At 34.0% G+C, this 18612-nt stretch overlaps 1 protein-coding gene across 10 annotated transcripts in view; it reads left to right on the plus strand.

Annotated features, from left to right (window-relative positions):
• The window catches only part of LOC118446957 (FH1/FH2 domain-containing protein 3-like), an 80174-nt gene that overhangs the window by 20947 nt on the left and 40615 nt on the right, over positions 1 to 18612 (plus strand). For all 10 annotated transcript variants that reach the window (XM_085661387.1, XM_085661377.1, XM_085661369.1 and 7 more), the window contains one exon: positions 17557 to 17666. In XM_085661387.1, the coding sequence (XP_085517513.1) occupies positions 17557 to 17666 (110 nt within the window). The remainder of the gene's footprint in view (positions 1 to 17556; positions 17667 to 18612) is intronic.

Below are 18612 nucleotides of genomic sequence, written 5' to 3' on the forward strand. Positions count from 1 at the left end.
CACACATACTCTTTCTCTCTCTTTCTCTTTCTCTTTCTTTTTTGGTATAGCAAGACAGCGTTCAGAATATATGAGCACCGTATACACCGCGCTTGAAATTTATAGCATGCATTCCGACGACTGTATTCGTTGGAAAATGTAACGGCCCTCGGCGTTTTAGATTTACCTACATCCATTGCCCTTCTTCTCGATGATCTCGAGAAACTCTGAACCGTTGCGCGTAAGATTCTTATGTAACAGTACGCATGCATACGTACTGTTACTTGAGTTTTAAGTGATACAGCCGTTAAAACGTGCTATGGACTTTGTATTCTTTAGGTCAGAAGCGTCAACTCGGACGTTAACCCGATTACGTAAAACGAGAGGATATTTTGTATTCGCATATAATAATCTTGCATCTGCAAGGATAATATTTTTATGTTTTTATTCTTCTCATTGTAATCGATATATCTATGAAACCTTTGTTACAATAGAAATTATCTTTTTCTTTTCCCATACATGGATATAGTTATTTGATAATTTTTGTAATGTTTTTTCATTGGCGCATTTTCATTTATAATAAACTAGATTTCGTAAATAAAAGGAATATTTCTATTATAATATTTATGTAATAATATAAAAATCAACGTCGACTGATGAACGATTATAAATCGTAAGAAAAAAAAAAAAAAGCAAATAGATTAAAGAGGGAGTCTTGAATCGTATTCAGATTTCATTTTTCATAGGAATTAGCATTAAGAAATTAACAGCAGCTATTCGAATTCCCGTATATTTCACACTTCACTGCGTTTTTACTCATACAACGAGGCAAAGCTGAAAAAGATGAAGCATTTTATCGACTTCTTTTTTAGCATTCCTATGGAGCGCTAATGGAGAGTTACGTTGAAGATTTATGATCGGAGTTAGAGTTGAACAAAGGCTGGGAAAGTTTGATTTTACGTACGAACGAGCTTATCACTGACGCCGAGGGATACCGAGGGGTATAACGGGGAGAGAACGGCAAATGCATCGATGCCATCGCATAATGATCGCGAGAAAGAAACGTAAATCAGTAGTAGGCCATTGGGACAGTGCTATCTGGGGAGGTAGTTGTTTGCCGAGGGGCGTATCTCTTCGAAAGAAACGATATATGTCTATACAGTAGATCTCCATTTAAAAAAACTTTTCTACGAATTCTCCAGACCTCTAATGTTAATAAATAAAACATTTAATCCGTTTGAAAAAAAAATGACAATGATTTAACAGTAATATCTAATCGAGTAATATACGAGATTAATTCTTCTGACATGCATAGTTTTTGATAAGAAACATTCGCATGAACGCATTAATTACTTCGAGGAAGACTCGTATTGTTTCCTTTCGACATCAAGTGAATATCTGCTTTTTAGTCATTACTCGACATCTCATTAATGATATCTCACGATCTCATTGTTATACCTTATCGCATCTAACGTCTAAGTTATTTTAATTATACAAAATTTGATCTCTCGGAAGAGAAAGAAAGAATCGACAATGGCGAGTAACATTCGAAATCGTAGCTTTAACACGAAGCTATGTGCGATTAAATTACGTTTCGCAAGCTTGCTAGTAGAGAAAGAGACGGATCCGGCAAGAACGATGCACCGAGAAGAGATTGTATAGTGGGAAGGGATATGGAGAAGAAAGAAAGAGAGGGAGAAATGGTTGCACGCGACAAAAAGACGAGACATCCGCTTTAAGGTGTCTACACAAGAGAATAACCAGCTATGTAGAAGTAGAAATGCGTGAATCGGCGATCCTAGCAAGTCAAAGCGAGAATAACTTTACACATGGTTTCCGTTTTTCCTATCTTTTCTCTCAATTCCTCTCATATATGTTTTTCTTTCTTAATACTACTTTTCTGTATATTCTCTCTTTTACTTTGCTTGAAGTTTTAATGGATTCATAAAGGTGAATGAACAAGAATTTGTTATTTGAACTTCATTATTGAATTCAATTATACTAATAATACGAGAGGGAAGGAAAGAGAGAGAGAGAGATAGAGAGAGAAAATGTGAGAAAGAGAGAAAATGAATCGTCCTAAAAATTTTGTCAATGAATTTTTATTGCAAATTTTTTTTTAAATAAAATTTTCGACTTACATACGTATTCTTACGATCAAAGATAAAACGTTGTGAAAATACTGAAAAAAATTATATATAAGCGTGAAAGCGAGCTGAGGCATATTCCATGCACGTTGCATTTTCGAATGCACATACACATAGATATACATATGTATAGTATATATTTACAATCTTATACTTTCAAGCATGTAGACGCGTAGGCAGGCGTAAAAGTTGTGGAAGTTTGGGAAGTCACCTGATAGACGGTCTCCGCCTACTAACTTGTCTGCCTACTTAACCATCTACCTACAATACATATATACCTATCCGGCCACCTCACTTTCTCTCTCTCTCTCTCTCTCTCTCTATCTCTCTCTCTCTCTCTCTCTCTCTCTCTCTCTCTCTCTCTATCTCTCTCTCTCTCTCTCTCTCTCTCTCTCTCTCTTTCTCTCTTTCTTTCTCTCCCTTCTGCTTCCTCTTATGTATTTTTGCTTGCATTCTCGTTCCTTTGCTCGCTCACATAGAATTCTCGTCCAAACTCTTTCTTGCATACCATTTCGAACATTGCTGTCCGTATAGCGTCCTCGAACGTTTAACACCGACCACTTTCATTGCAACGAGAAACACCGTAACAAATCGAATCTCGAGAGTCGTAGATTCTTAATAAAATAATCGTCCTTAATTCCTTCTTTTTTTTTTATTTTTCACTATATTCTTACAGAGGAATCCATGAAATCGAATGATATATTTTTTAGAAACAAATAACATAGATCTTTCTCAAAAAAAAAGTTATGGAATATTTTAAAAAGATTTTTTCCATGGAATGCATCCTTGGGAACGACATTAATGTAGATGGAATCTTCATAAATATTGATAAAAGCGTTATAATTGGTTAAAAAAGATTCTCTCTAGTATGATACTTTTGATTTGTTTAATTCTCAATGGATCGTACGAGAAGAAGAATTATTATTACTATGAAATAACAATTTTTATTAATATTTGCGAGATAGATTGATAAAGTAACTTGAAAATTTTTGTGATTCTTGAATTTTTAAATAGTCAGAAAAGAAGGAACTTCGGTCAAAGTGTCGACCAACATCCTTTGATTCAGAACGATGACGTGTTCTTACGGAAAGGAAATAAGAAAAAAAAGCAAAACGGAACCTCGTTCAAAGTCTGTTTAGAAAGAATTCTTCGAATTATGCATAAATAACGCAGCGAGAGATATTCGAAAGCAAGTCGTTCTTAGAAGGATTCCATCCTCTTTGCTTCTCATTGCTCCAACTTACTCCCTCCTGATTTACGAGTACGAAAAGGTTGGTACTCAATCTTACGAGTTTCTGCCGGAGTTGGTCACGAAGCGGCATTGCTGCACGCATTCGAATTTAAAGAAGGTAGGATGATACGGTCCGCCTGTATAACTTTCTTAGGGTAAAAAATAAAACCATCGAAATGGATATACTTTTAATTTTATCTTTCTCTCTCTCTCTCTCTCTCTCTCTCTCTTTTTCTCTCTCTCTCTGTGTGTTACATTTGTTTTCCTTCCAATTCTTTTTATTTCTTCATTGAAGGGTGGCGATCGAGTTAATAGTTCAGCTCATATAGACTAATCCTTTGAGCAGTAAAAACATATATGTATACATTTAATTATATTAAACATTTTTATATTATTCATAATAATAATAATTTTTATACGCATATATAAAGGAATAAGAAAAATTACTTATATTATAATTTTAAAAGAAGCTGCAAGTATATAAAGAAAACAACTCGCATCTCTCAAAGACTTTAGGAAAGCAATAAACAACGTTGATGTCACCTTTGGAAAAGCAGAAAAAAATGTCTAACTTGAACATCAATAACAAGGCAATAGCATTGACGTCAGGACTAATAAAAGTGCGATTGCGTTAACTTGCCGATCCAGATGCTCGTTTCGCCGTGAGAAGTATCGAAGGCGAAGGTCACGCTCTCTCGGACAATCGATTCGATCTATTAGCCCTCGAGTATCACCGTTGATAGCCGGTTGTGTTTCTCGTTAACGATCGTCGCTAATTAATTCACCGACGATATTTCGACTCATGCGTGTGTCGTGGTAAATCTTATACATTTGTAACTTACTTATATCTACATAATCGGTAATTTATATATTAGATTGAGTTTTTAGTTTTTATTTTTATTTCTTTTTTACAGTGTTAGTCATTGACCATCTAGTTCGATTGAATTCATTACTTTTATATGTGTGTGTGTATGTGTTCGTTTATTCGTATAAAACAAGTATCTGATTGGCAATTTAAATGATAAATTTTATTGATTTTCATTTTTATAACAAAATAATAATATTCGTCGTCGAGTTAAAAGTAATTATTTATCTGATCTTACTCATAATTTCTGGTATCGTATCGCTTAAAAAGAATATATGAGTTTAGAGATACAAGTAAAAAAGAGATAGAAAATGAATAGGGAAATCAATATGTATCTTCGTTTTAAGAAAAGATCATTGGTCTTCTACTTGCCACCGGAAGAAAACTATTTCGGATCTTCTACTATCTTTGTGAAAAGCCGTTCTATGTACGTCTATCCTATACGTCTCTAAATCTTCTTACTATTCGAACTTTTGCAATTGGATTTAAAGAAACTTTCTTTCAGTTATTCTATAGTGAACCATGAAAGATAATAAACTTTTGAGAATGATTCCATTCGTAAAAAAAGATCGTTGAGGATAATATTTTATTATATTTAAATTATAAAAATTACGAAGTATAGAAATTAATTAAAATTATTCAAGAGGAAAGATCGAAGGAGAATCTTCGTTAGAACGCAAACTCTATTTCGATAAAAGCAATTACATTCGTCTTTCTAATTATGTCTATTATTAATTAGAATTTATACGATGGAGTTTAATTAAACTCGCCACTCTTTCGTGTTGATAATTGGCTTGCTGTAAACGTATATACATCGATCATGTTATCATATTTTTCTTTCCTCTTTTTTTCGATTAAGTTAATATGCTTAGGTATACATTGTAAATATATACGGGGTGTTAGTCCATAGATGTTTGAGCAAATATCTCACGACTGGTTGAAGTTACAGGAAAGTTTAATAAGAGAAATTTGCACGGCACTGACTCAGCTACAAAATGCATGTAAACAATTTTTTTTTTACCTGTGACCTTTTCGAGATATAAAGGCCATCCTAATTTTTTTGTGAATGAATACCTATAGTTTCTCGCATAGTTAAGTAATCATTTTTATAGATCATTTGCGATTAAAATTATGTCTAATAAAAAATTGCTATTATGCATTATTTTTACTATATAATCAATATCTTAAGTATTGATTATATTAGTTAAATTGATTTTCCATATTATAATTTGAAAAATAATCCGTCAGACTACATAATACTTTGAAGTCAGTTACGTTGAACAGAATCACTGACCTTCAATTCATCAAAACATACGACTGCTTGATTTGTAAATAATGTATTTGTATAGCATGAAGTATGAATTACAGCACAGTATGAATCTGCTAGTTAATCATTAAGATACTGATTATCACGTAAAAGATACATAATATAAATTTTTTACTTTTTTTACGAGTTTGAGTGCAAATACTACAAAATACTACTACATAAATATGCAAAGAAATTATAAACATTCATTTAAAATAAATTATATTCATCTTCATAATTAGAAAAGAACACAAATAAGAAAAGATATTTACATGCATTCTGTAAATAATTGAAAGCTTTGAAAATTATTTTGAATAAATTTTCTTGCAACTTTAATCAATTACGACATATTTGCTTGGACATTTATGGACAGACATCATGTGCATGCATGATATGAAACTTTCGAGTGGACAAGAGAAGATCATAGTAACAACATTCTAGAATTAAAGACAGAAGAGTTTCTGAAGGTAACGATGGAACTCGTTGAAATATGCCAGTACCGAATGTCACAGGAAGTTGCTTCTTAATCTACGCCTCCGATCTCATTTCTACTAATTGGCTGATAGGGGCATCCGATACGGGCCACCGATACATAGTTACGATACGATCGATAGCCGAGAATACGTGAGAGGGTCGCGAACACCGTGCTTTGTGATTTAACTTTCACGAAAAAATATTTATATATCAAGAAAAAAAAAAGGAAAAAACGGATGGTCTGCTTCGATTTTTTTTTTCTTTTTTTTCTTTTTTTTTTTTTTTTGAAATATCATCGTTTTTATTTCTTTTTTTTTTTTTACGAGACGTAAGTACAGAAAAATCGACCAACTTCTTTCATTTAGCTTAGAACTTAATTAAGAAGAAGAGAGAATTTAAACAACTTTCTCTTTAATTCACAAAGAACTTTTTTCTCTCTTTCGTTGAGATCCTTTCTTATCTGTAAAGTCGACGAGTTATCGTCAAAGAATAATAAAAATTTCGTTCGATAATATTCGAAGTAGAAATATCGGAGTTCATGGACTTCGATATTTCTCGATCGAAATCGACAGTTCATTTCGAATCGTTCCCTTTCAAATATTTTTTTCATTTTTTTATTCGAGACTTACGAAAGTTTAATTGTGCTCGTCTCGCTATAACTCTTAATAACAGCGCGACCGATCGGCGTACGACGATGACTGTGACAATGAACATCGCATACGGTCGAAGAAAGAAGAAGAGGTTGCTTCGCGATTTGTTTCGCTATTTTATGCTGGCTTCAAATTTACGATTCTTTCACGTCCATCGTGACCACGGACTTCGTTCGCGGTCTTTATTCACGCCTTTCCTGTCAATTAACTCGCCGCTGCTTTAATGGTTTTATTTTCTTTCTCTGTATTGACCGTGATTATTTTCTTATTTCGTAATTTCCAAATTGTATTTCCAAGTCAAATTAATATTGATATCATTTTGAGTGCGAATATATTTAATTAATAATATATTGATTATCATTATCTGTAATTCATATTTTTATTTTATTAGCTTTTAATATTTTTTATTTTATTAGCTTGTAAAAATTATAGTTCGCAAAAGAAAAAAGGAAAAATCGTCATATTTAATTAAATACGCAATTGTACGAAATACAAAGGATATTACTTAACAATTGAATATATTTAGATAATTAACTTCTCGTAAAGATAGAAACATTTTCTTTAGTTCGTGAGATCTCTGGAGAGGTTTAATCGCTGCACAATTTTTCCACTATTCTTTCTTTCTTCCTTATTATTTTATTTCTTCCATTGCATTTTTTAAAACTTTTACAAGCTCAAGTACCGATGCTCCACAGAAGGGACATAAAATCAGCACAACGGAATTGATTCGCTTGGAAAAGTATGGAACGACCGCGGCGTATAGTTCTTAACAAAGGGACTCGAACTCGTTCTTCTTTAGAAAGCCGCGTTCCCTTTACCATCGGAAAGATCAAAGAGAAGCTTGACATTACGCGAAGATGACTTTTTGTTCTCTCTCTTTCTCTCTCTCTTTTTCTCTCTCTCTCTCTTTCTCTCGTCTTCGATAGAAACACGGAAGTTGAGAAGCAACTCGACAAGTATTATGTATATACATAAATATATATCTTTATCGATGCTGCTAGTGCGTAGGTGTGTCGTACGTCAGAGAAAGTATACAAAACGGAGAAGAGAATTTTTCTTGCCAAGCTTGGTTTCAAATAGTAGACGAGATAGATAGAGAAACGGGATGGTGAGAAAAGGAGATCGAGTTGGACACGAAGATGACGTTGATTCCTCTCGGTCAGCATCACATCGCTACGGTTTACTTTCAATTTACCGATTTCTAAAGCTCCTGGATCGAAACGGCTGATCTCCGGAAAATTGGATACGTGATGGGACTCTTACAAGAGTTTACGAACAAATCTTTAACTCGGCTCTTGCGAACTATTTTCTATCGTCGACGAATCCATCTAAATTTCCACTTGAATTTTTTTCAATGATTCTCATCGATTGTCGATACGTGTAACGAATGTTTATTTTGCTTCTTCAATTTAAGCTTAGATTTATAGCATTTAAGAGAGCATATAGTAGACCTTGATGTCAATACGAAAATTAAACAGAATTAGCTTATAGTAAAAGGTTTTTTAATACAAGCTTTTTTTAACTTATATTTTCTACTTTAAGAAATTATTGAAAGAAATGAAACAATTTTGAAAGATAGCTTTCAAGTTTCATTTTATTTCCCTTCGTAAATTGGACATGTACCTATGTAATAAAAATATCGTATATTCAGAATACTTTATAATATATATTCCCAAGGTCGAGCTATTATAAATCTCTTTTTCTTTTTTCGTATTAATGATATCATGAATTACGCAGCAGGTTACAATTAAAGCTAAAGTCAGACTTTCCTGAGCGATTTATTTGAAAGTAAAGCACACGGGGAGAACCAAAGTCCGAGGATGTCGCGTCGCAGTGAATTAATGAACTAACGAGCGAGCACAATGGAACGTGGAATATTTGGTCGCTTATGATGCTAATGTACTTTGCATGACAATTACCGTGGCTAGCTTGAGCTTATATCTACAAGAGGATGCTCTCTACCTCGTCATCAAAACGTACTCGATTCGTTGTGACCATTTTTGTCCGTTTTCATCTTGTCTTTTTTTTCTACTCGTTAGCCAATAAATTTTTCATCTTGTTGGGAATAGATTTTCGTCCGAAATATAGCTAATAAATTTAATCGATTTATTCGATCGTTCGAAAATAGATTTGTGACTATTTGAGAATGTGATAACGTAAAGCAATTTTTTATTATACTATTTGGATCATTCTGAAGAAATGTACGTACTTGTACAAATGGAAAGTCAAACCAAAGGTTGTATCAAGAATCTCGTCACGAAGTACACGAGAAAGATCTCGAGAAGAGATGAGAAAAATAGCGAGGAGACTAACGTTCGACCACGACTAATTGCGCTCGGTTAGCGAAGGGGATGAATGAGGCGAGAGGTAGGTAAGAGCCTAAAAGGACGTGGGTCGTTAGCCAAGGCTTAATGATCTCGAAGGACAAGAACGTCTTTCTTCTTTGACTTTCAGCTTGGGTCGAGTCCTCGAGCAAATCGATAATCCAATCACGATATATCTATGTAGGTATGTTGGCATATATATCTTGGTATATATATATATAGGTATTTGTGGATGATTGTAAGAGTATGTACTTACTAGATAGTGAATGGGCGGACTAGCTCGTCTAAGCAAAAGAGAGGACGTCAATTCGATATCAATGAATCGATTCGCTTCGAGGTGAGCATAATTTCTTCCTCGTTTACAAACGATGTCGCCAAAAATATCTATGTATATACGTATATACACGAGAAAAATCATTGAGATCTATACCGTTGATATTTGCCAAAGGCATACATATCTCGTATAAAATTAATTAAGCGACTCTCGAGGGAAAGTAGACTATGCTATGAGTGAAACGAATCGCACGTTTCCGTTCATATCCTTGGTGAAAAGGTATTATATATATATATTTTTTTTTTCTTTCATTCATACTTATCTACTTCGTCGGAATAATTGGGAAAAATGATTTATATGATTTATTACATAGATATAGCTAACTCTTAAAATTCACCGGTAAATTAATTTTCTTTTATTTCTACCGTAACGTGATTAAATAAAATTCTAAGTTAAAAATAGTAACGTTATCTTGAACCATTGTTTACGCTGAGACCGTTTCGAATCCAATTTACTAACAAACAAAAAGTAAAATTAGGAGAGAAAAGTTTTTAGCTGATCTAGAGATGAAATAGAAACAGTCAATGTCTAATGTGTTCACGTTGTTTCTCTTTTATCGTTGACGATAAATTTAGAAGTTTCGTAGATCGATAATCTCTCTCTCTCTCTCTCTCTCTCTCTCTCTTTCTTTTTTCATTTTATATTAAACTCTCTATTTTTGTTGTATCTTGAAAATGGATTCGTTTGAGCATCAGTCCGTCGCGTGAACGAGCTCTTAGATACTGCTAATTAGTAGTAACGAAGGCAAAGTTAACTAACGGTTACATTCACAAGCGTCCCATGTGTCCCACGTGTCTCATGTGCCCGGATCCGGCACGGGCGCCTCTCCATCGAGCGGTTCGAGCTCTCTTGTCTTTCTCTAATCGTCTAACACCATTCTCCGCCTCTAACGAGACCGACCGTAGGAACTAAATCGCTCGACTAAGTCACCTGAGTTCATACAAGATTATCACGATTTCTTCTTATCAACCTGTCTATTTCTTTTTATACTTTTGAAAAATCTTTTATTTTTTATTTCATCTTTTCAATCAATACAATTATTTTCTATAATACTTGAGCACCAATAATGATTAATTCTATGATAATTACTTTGAATTGAAAATTCGATTAACATATAAACATATAAAATATGTAAAACATATAAGACATGTAAAGCATGTAAGATGTTGGATTTTATGGCTGATACGATCACTAACAATCATGATGATATCAAATTGAAATTACGTTTTGTATCTAATTACAGGTTAGTACTTAACTCTACACATCTGATACATCGTGTGCAACGTAATTCATGTGTTATGCTTCATTGCGAATGACCGAACCGCCTATCGCATGTATAAAGATCAATAGCAATAATCTGGATCACTTGAATCAGTCCACCTTCATCCTTATGTATATACATACATATATACGTATTTATATATGTATATATATATACATATATATATATGTATATATATATATGTTTATATTTATAAAATATATATAAATTATCCACATATATATGTGGGTGATTTTTATCTTGTGTGTGCGTGTGTGTGAGTGGGTGGTTTTGTATAAGGTGCGCTAGGTGAAAGAGAGATTGTGATCCCTTGCAAGAAAGAGAGAGAGAGAAAGAGAGAAGGGAGGAAGAATGAGAATTCGACGTGCCTGACGATAAGACTGAGAGAACGATCGGAAAACATCAGAGAAGTGACTGACTCATGAATGGTCACGCGTGGATCAAAAGAAAGAAATTTGGAGAGTTTATGCGTGTCATGAAACGTGATACGAATGTGTTTGGACGTGTGTATGAGTTTATATAGAAAAGCGGAGAGAGTTCATGAGACAGTGCGTCTTGATAGACAAGTATGCTTCGAGAGTATAGTGAGTCATTATAGCAAGCGTAAAACTAATGGGGAGACCGAGCGGTTGCTATTGTTAATGGAACGTTGCTAATATTAAAACACTGGCAATAATTGGAATATTTTTATTTCACATAAAAAAATTTTCTGTCTCATATATGTATATATATAGATATCCTATATATATATATATATATATATATATATATATATACATAAACACACACAGACATACTTATATGAGTTTAAGGGTTAAAAGCCTATTTCAGGACGGAGTATTTACTTTGATTTAACGGCTCTATCCTGTTGTCCTTTAATCATCATCGATTTATATCATCTCTATGTAGATGTTAACATGTCATTCTATCGGGTCATTAACCTCGTGTAGTACTTGAATCGAGAATGCACTTTACGAAAGAGAAAGGGAGAGAGAGGGAGAGAAAGAGAGAGAAAAAGAGAGAAAGAGAGAAAGAACGAGTCAATGAGTTGCAGAAAATTGTGATTTCTTCAAAAAAAAAAAAAAAAAAAAAAAAAAATTCGTAATTTGAGAAAGAAAATCATTTAAGATTGAGTTTGATCGGAACAGTGCATTTCTCGTTATCGATTTCTATCTAGGGAATCGTGTAATTATACGACTTCTCTCCCTCTTTCTCTCTCTTTCTTTCCCTCTCTATATAATAGGTATCACATAATAGGCATGTAGTTATTTTACATGTCGGTGAATTAGATAAAGCTGTCGAAACCAAATTACATCGCTTTCTCGTGATTGCCGTTGAATGGTCGCACAGTGAACGTGAAACACATCCGTGTATCTAATAACATTACGTTGTAGTTGTGTGTTAATTAAAGCCAATTAACGGCATCCTTGTGTACTCGTGTTTTCCATTTTCTTCGCGCGTCATTATTGTACTTGGTAACCCATTTCCAAGATGCTTACGAAGACGCATTTTGTTTTGTAATATCTACGTATTTGCGTAGCACAATCTTTTGCATAGATAACGGAAAGTTTTCTTCTGAAAACAATAACAGTATAAATTTTTATCTAATTTCTCACAGTTTCCAAGCTCTAAATCGACACGCGTAAATATATTGTAAAAGGCATATAAAATTGAGTTTGGTTGTAAATGAGAGAGAGAGAGAGAGAGAGAGAGAGAGAGAGAGAGAGAGAGAGAGAGAGGAGAGGAGAGGTATCTACATAGGAGAAATTAATTAAAGCTACAATTAATTTTGGTCTCGTCAACGTTCACGACCTTTTATCGAGTAAAAGAAGTACTTTGCTTGGAGTAATCACGTCGATCTTTCTCTAAATCGTCTATTAAAAGCCCATTGGAGTCGCTTAACTGATGTTTCCGAACAACGTTCTCCTTCGCAAACTAATTATCTATTTATTAATTTTCTCTACGCCATTTTAGAAGATTATTATCCAAAGGATTAGTTTAAGGATAATCTAATCTGTTGGAAATTAACACACTTTACAATACTATTTTCGATTAGATTCAAATAGTAGAGATATGTTGAAAGAAAAGATACGTTAATATATACATGGATAGGTAATCTAATCTGGTTTGAAATTAGCACACATTACAATACTATTTTCGAATAAAATTAAATAATAATAAAGAAAAGATACATAAATACATACATACATAGATAGATACATATGAGAAGTCTTATTTGCTAATAATCAACAATTCGCCGAGAAACCACTTATAAAGATACTCGTAAAGTTAAAGAGAGGCATATCCGATGAGACGTCACGAACGAACTCAAATCACCTAATGTTGCTAATATTAGATCTCATGTCACGTAATTCAAGATGAATCAATAGAACATTATAGTCTCGCATCACGCTGGTGGCTGGTGATTTGCAGCGGTACGAGCGATTTAACTTTCCATCTTACGAAGAATGTCGACTTTCCCGCGTGTGCGCGTCGAATGAGTCTCCGTCGGTGTAAATGTAGAAAGGAAATAGAAAAGTATACTTATCGAAAGTGTATTTCCGGCATAACAAATCCACAAAATGTTTTCTTTTTGGTTTGATTCTTTTACATCTAATCACATTATGTTCTTACTTGGTTCTTACTATTGTTCTGTATCTGTTATTAGATATTTATATATCTAATTATTCAACAAAATTTCAATATAATTGTACGCATGTTAATATAGCGTGTAAATCTGTTTGAATATTGTTTAAACGTCGGGGTATTTTTGTACTACAGTGTACCCTGTATGCCATGTAAGTACCGAGGACGAGAGTTTTTTGTCTCGAGACGAGACGGAGGGCCTCTTCGGATGAGATGCCTGCAACCCTCGAGTCTTTTCTTTTTATGACGAGTGAAGTAGCAAAGGAAGAGCAAAGGTTTCACCCTGTCGCAAAATTTGAAGTACCGAAAAAAAAGTAAAGGAGAGAAGAAGAAGAAGAGAGAGAGAGAGAGAGAGAGAGAGAGAGAGAGAGAGAGATAGAGGAGAGAGAAAAAGAACTTTGATAAAATTCTCCAGAATATATCTTTATTTGTTTGTATTTTAACTTCTGTCACGTAAACCATCTGTGTTGAGGGTAGATTTTCATATATGTAAGCCGAAGAGTATGCATGAGCTAGCATAAACATTTTCTCGAGTAGAAGCGAGGGATTTTTACGAAGCTGGCCTAACTCTTCAGTATCATAGAAAATTATATTCCAAGAATATCTTTCAATAAATCAAAACGTATAGCGTACGATCTAACCATTTTTTAAATAAACATTTATTTCTAACATATAACAAAATGAGAAAAGAGAAAATAATAGTGGTCAGTATTATCGATCATGTTTCAAGAGAAGAAAAGAAGAGAGAGAGAGGTAGAAAGAGAGAGCTAGAGAGAGAGAGAGAGAGAGAGAGAGCCAGAGAGAGAAAAAGAGAGAAAGAGAGAGTGAGAGAGAGAGTGAGAGAGAGAGAGAGAGAGAGAGAACATTATCCAGTAATTTAATCAGTAATGTTAACAATGTCAGCTTCAAGGTAGTGTATATACATACATAGACACACATGCGCGCGCTCACTCGCTCGTTCGCTCGAGAGAGAGTAGAGATAATGCAAATAGTAGAAACATATCCCTGCGGCAGCGTATGGTAACAGCAGCCATTGCTATGTCGCGGGGAATATTTGCGTTTCCGTACTTTTCATTATCTTCTCGTGCACACGTAATAACTCGAGGTTACTTCGACGAGTTCAAGGGATTGGCGAAGGTGTGCGCAAACGTGCAGTTGCCTGCTCGGAGTTAACACCGGCCCATTAATAGCCGGATCCTCCTACGATCCTAATGAGAATACACGTCGGCTTCGTCTCTCTCTCTCTCTCTCTCTCTCTTTCTTTCTTTTCTCTTTTTTCTCTTTCTTTTTTTCACCAGCAGCAGATCATTTTACCGCAACGCCTTTCCTCTGTCCAAGGCCAAACAGCCTAACTTATTATGCTTTAAACCACCGACGTTTTCTACGAATTCTTACGCTTCTTTTTCTTTTCCTTTTTATTTTTTTTCTCTACATTCCTCTATCGATTATTTTACTAATTGTTAATAAATGTTACGTTGAGAGATAATTCAATTTTTTGTTCGTTTGTTTGTTTGTTTGAAATAATTATATAAATCTTATTTGTTCCTGTGGAAGTCGTCGACGTTCGTTCGTCCATTTGCATCTTTGGCAAATTATAGTGAAAATATTATTAAACTCGATTATCCGTAGATTTTTCATATTTTTTCTCTCCTTATTCAATTATTTTCTCTCTCTCTCTCTCTCTCTCTCTCTCTCTTTCTTTCTTACTTTTTCTCTTTTTTGACGCATATATGTATGACATTGCAGATTCTTGCAACGAATGACGTTCTATTTGCACTAGAACGATGATTCTGCATAGTTCGTTATAAACGGAAGAGGAGGAAATTGTTCGGAAACAGTTAGTATTTTTTTAAACGATTTTAATAAACGATTAGAAATAATTGCGAATAAAATTGTAGTATGATTTACGAAGCAGCAACGTGTAACTCGGAAAGCAACGTTAAAAAATTTCGTGTTGAAAAAAGATCAACTAACGAAACGTTAGAAGGTTGAAAAGTTCGAAGTTTCGTTGAAATCTTCCAGGAAGAAAAGAAACGTGAGTAGAAGTCCATTGATCGTCGTAAAGAAATCGTAAAGTTTCGATGGTGGGTACAACATCAATATTGTCTACCTTTTTACGACGATCGCTTCTGTTCTTTTTTTCATTTTTTTGTTTCTTTTTTTTTTTCTTTTTTCGTTTTTATTTCTTCTTTTATTTTCTTTTACCTCTTCTTCTTCTATCTTTTTCTATTTTTGCAATAAGAAGAGTGTATTGGACTTTTTCGATTCGTCTTATTTGCTACGATCTTCAAGATGTTCCTCGAGTGTTCTCGAATAGTCATACTTCACTTCGACGAAACTAACGAACGGAACATTTCGTTCTAAGTTGATGTATGTATATACTTATGGAGGATTTATTTATCGTATCAAGTAGAAATACGTATGTTCTATGTTCCTGTCGTTTTAAATTAACACTAAAAGAATCGAAACAAGTTTTAGATTTCATATTTGACATTTATGCAAATCTTGATTATTTAAAGCTATTTCTATTTACTTGTTATTCTAATATTAAATGAATTTTAAGAATTATAAGCAATAAATTAAAGTATTTATCTTATTAATAGATTTTAATAAAAATTGATTGATTTAGTATTATAAGAGCACAGAAATTAGATATACTTTTTATCTTAATTTGAAGTCATATTTAAACGAGGTAAAAATATCGTATTTCGACTTTATATTTCATGCTCCATTATACATCGAATATTCTTCTAATGATCATGGAATGGAATAATTAAGACCATGAATACAATAATAGTCAGGAAGAAAATTTTCTCTGGCGGAGATCAAGCAGTCGAGTGACGCCAACGATAGGCATCCTCGAAGGCATCCTATCTTTGCTATTGTCTTTCTTTCCTTTCGCAAGCGTTGGAAACTCGAAGATGATAGAAAAGCAGGATAGGTAAAAGGGGTTTGGTAGAGGAAGAGGATAGGTAGAGAGGCTGCATAACATCCATATGACTTTGAACAAACAAAGCTGTTCCAGGAGAGTGAGAAGCGTCGTCCTACGCAAGACGAGCAATGTGCCGAGAAATCTGATGAAACCTACTCGAAAACGGGCGAAGCCTTACTCGATTCGCCGTCGTAAATTCCACGTAGACGTCGTTTACATGTCGACAATGTCCTTTGTGTCAACGTGCCACACTTCGAATACTGTTGCAAAAACAAAATCAAAACGTTTATTTTCGAATTTATCAACAGAATTGCTGTTTGACAATTTCGAAGAAAATAGATGTCTATTTTTATCTTTTCTATTTTTTTTTTTTTTTTTTTTTTTGTTAGATTTCATAAAGCGATGTTTGATGAACGTTTTAACATATTTAGAAAGAGAATTGTTTTCTGATAGCGTTTAAACTTCTTAGGATGTGTATATATATATATATGTATATACGTATAAATTTTTAATGAAGAAATGTTGTTCAAAAGCACATATCATTTAAACGGTGTAAACAAAGTCGAGTAGAGTACTCGAGAACGTGTACATACTTTGTCAGATGTTTGTTTATCCGTTTTAAAGTAGTATTATGACAATACATAGCAACGAACGAGCTACGCAATCTATTAACCGATAATATCGATTTAGCTACGTTTTGTCCTTTATATTATCACTCAGTCTCTCGGTGATAACCATACACAGATTATCAGGTTTCCAGATCCGTTGACATTTAACTTTACATGATTGCGAACGAGCGGATTTAAAGTATCTACGTTCCGAAATAGATAACGTTATAAATCAATAGTTATAACGAAACTACACTAGAAACTATTACAAAAATTATTGGTATCGAAATTGTCGTTTCAATTTCTGAGAATTAATTAGTCGTAGTCAACGTGACTAAACGCTTTTAGATAAATTTTCTTAACGACCGAAAAATCTTAAACTAAGTTTTCTGGTCATGCGTTCAACCTAAAGAAGTATTACGTAAGCATTTGGTCTTTCGTAACAGTGCATGAAGTTCTTCCTTCGAATGGAGGGCGCCTAGAAACCGGAGAAATGCAGGAGAGCATTATAAATGCTGGTGTTTTGCCGGGCGTCGTTTCACCGGCTGAAAACTATTTTGAAACTGAAGTTTTTAGAAATATGGGTCACGCTCTTTCCCTCTGTCTCTCTTTTTCTTTTTTTCCTTGCGTTTGAATCTTTCTTGAGAATTCGAAAAGAAGAGCAGAGCGATAGAGAAAAATTGAGAAAAATATTTAACACATATTAGAAACATAAGAACGATTGATAGGAAAGAATCACGAGACAGCTTGGCTCACGAATGTTTAATTTTTTGTACAGCTCGATGATACGGCTCTTCAACTTTACAAAGATGGCGATTACGGAGCTTATTTGGATCTCGAGGCTTCGATCAGTGAACAACAGGAAGAATTTGAAGGCTTTCAAACAAAGTAAGTGTTTTCGTTGAAACATACGAATTAATGATTTTCTTTTCTTTCTTTCCTTCTTTTTCTTTTTTTTTTTTTTCTTTTTATTATCAATTTTGATCATCTTAACGAGATGTTAATGGATTGCGTTGAAATTCAATGGTGATGTAACGACGAGTCAAGCTGAGAAGGTTCACTTTATACATATATACATATGTACATATATACATAAACTTGTAGAGTTCCAGGGATATAAATACTCTCGACTTTAGAACGGCGAACGATCCACGTACATACATACATATGTTCACGGTCCACGTCTTGAATCGGTGTTAACACGGTGAAGGTTAAAACTAGCTAGCTAACTCACTGGAAATTATCGCAACTAAGCCGGTGCTATCGATGCCGATATTCGCTCAAGCTATTTTCCGATTCGGCTAGATACGTTCTGTACCACTAACGAGAGTCATAATCTAGCCAACGGAGAGTCTAGTTTTAATCACGAACATGTATTAAAATTTGCCTTCTCTTCTGCGTTACAGAGACAAAGAGAGACAGAGAGAAACAGAGAGAGAGAGAGAGAGAGAGACAGAGAGAGAGAGAGAGAGAGAGAAAGAGAGAAAGGAGGGGCAGGGAGGAGGGAGGCAGAAAGGATATACAAAAATACAATGGAGAAAGCGAGACGATATTTGTGCATACATGTGTATGTGTGTGTGTATGTGTAAATATATGTGTAAAATTCGGAACTGGGTCGAGTTTAGGTAGAAAGAGAGAAATAACATTGCATCAGTGATACCTCCTCGCTCGTAAATTGTTCAATTTTTGTTTCACTCGTTTCCCTTTTTTTTTTCTTCTACAATATAAATTCATTTAGCTTATCGTCTATCTTTTTTTATTTTCCTTTTTTTTTTTTTTTTAAATCATCCACCATGATATTGCCAGTAGATGGAAAAATTTGAATGTGTTTCTA

The sequence above is a fragment of the Vespa mandarinia genome, chromosome 1 (genome assembly GCF_050613455.1).
Source record: "Vespa mandarinia isolate Hongniang chromosome 1, ASM5061345v1, whole genome shotgun sequence".
Lineage (NCBI taxonomy): Eukaryota > Metazoa > Arthropoda > Insecta > Hymenoptera > Vespidae > Vespa > Vespa mandarinia.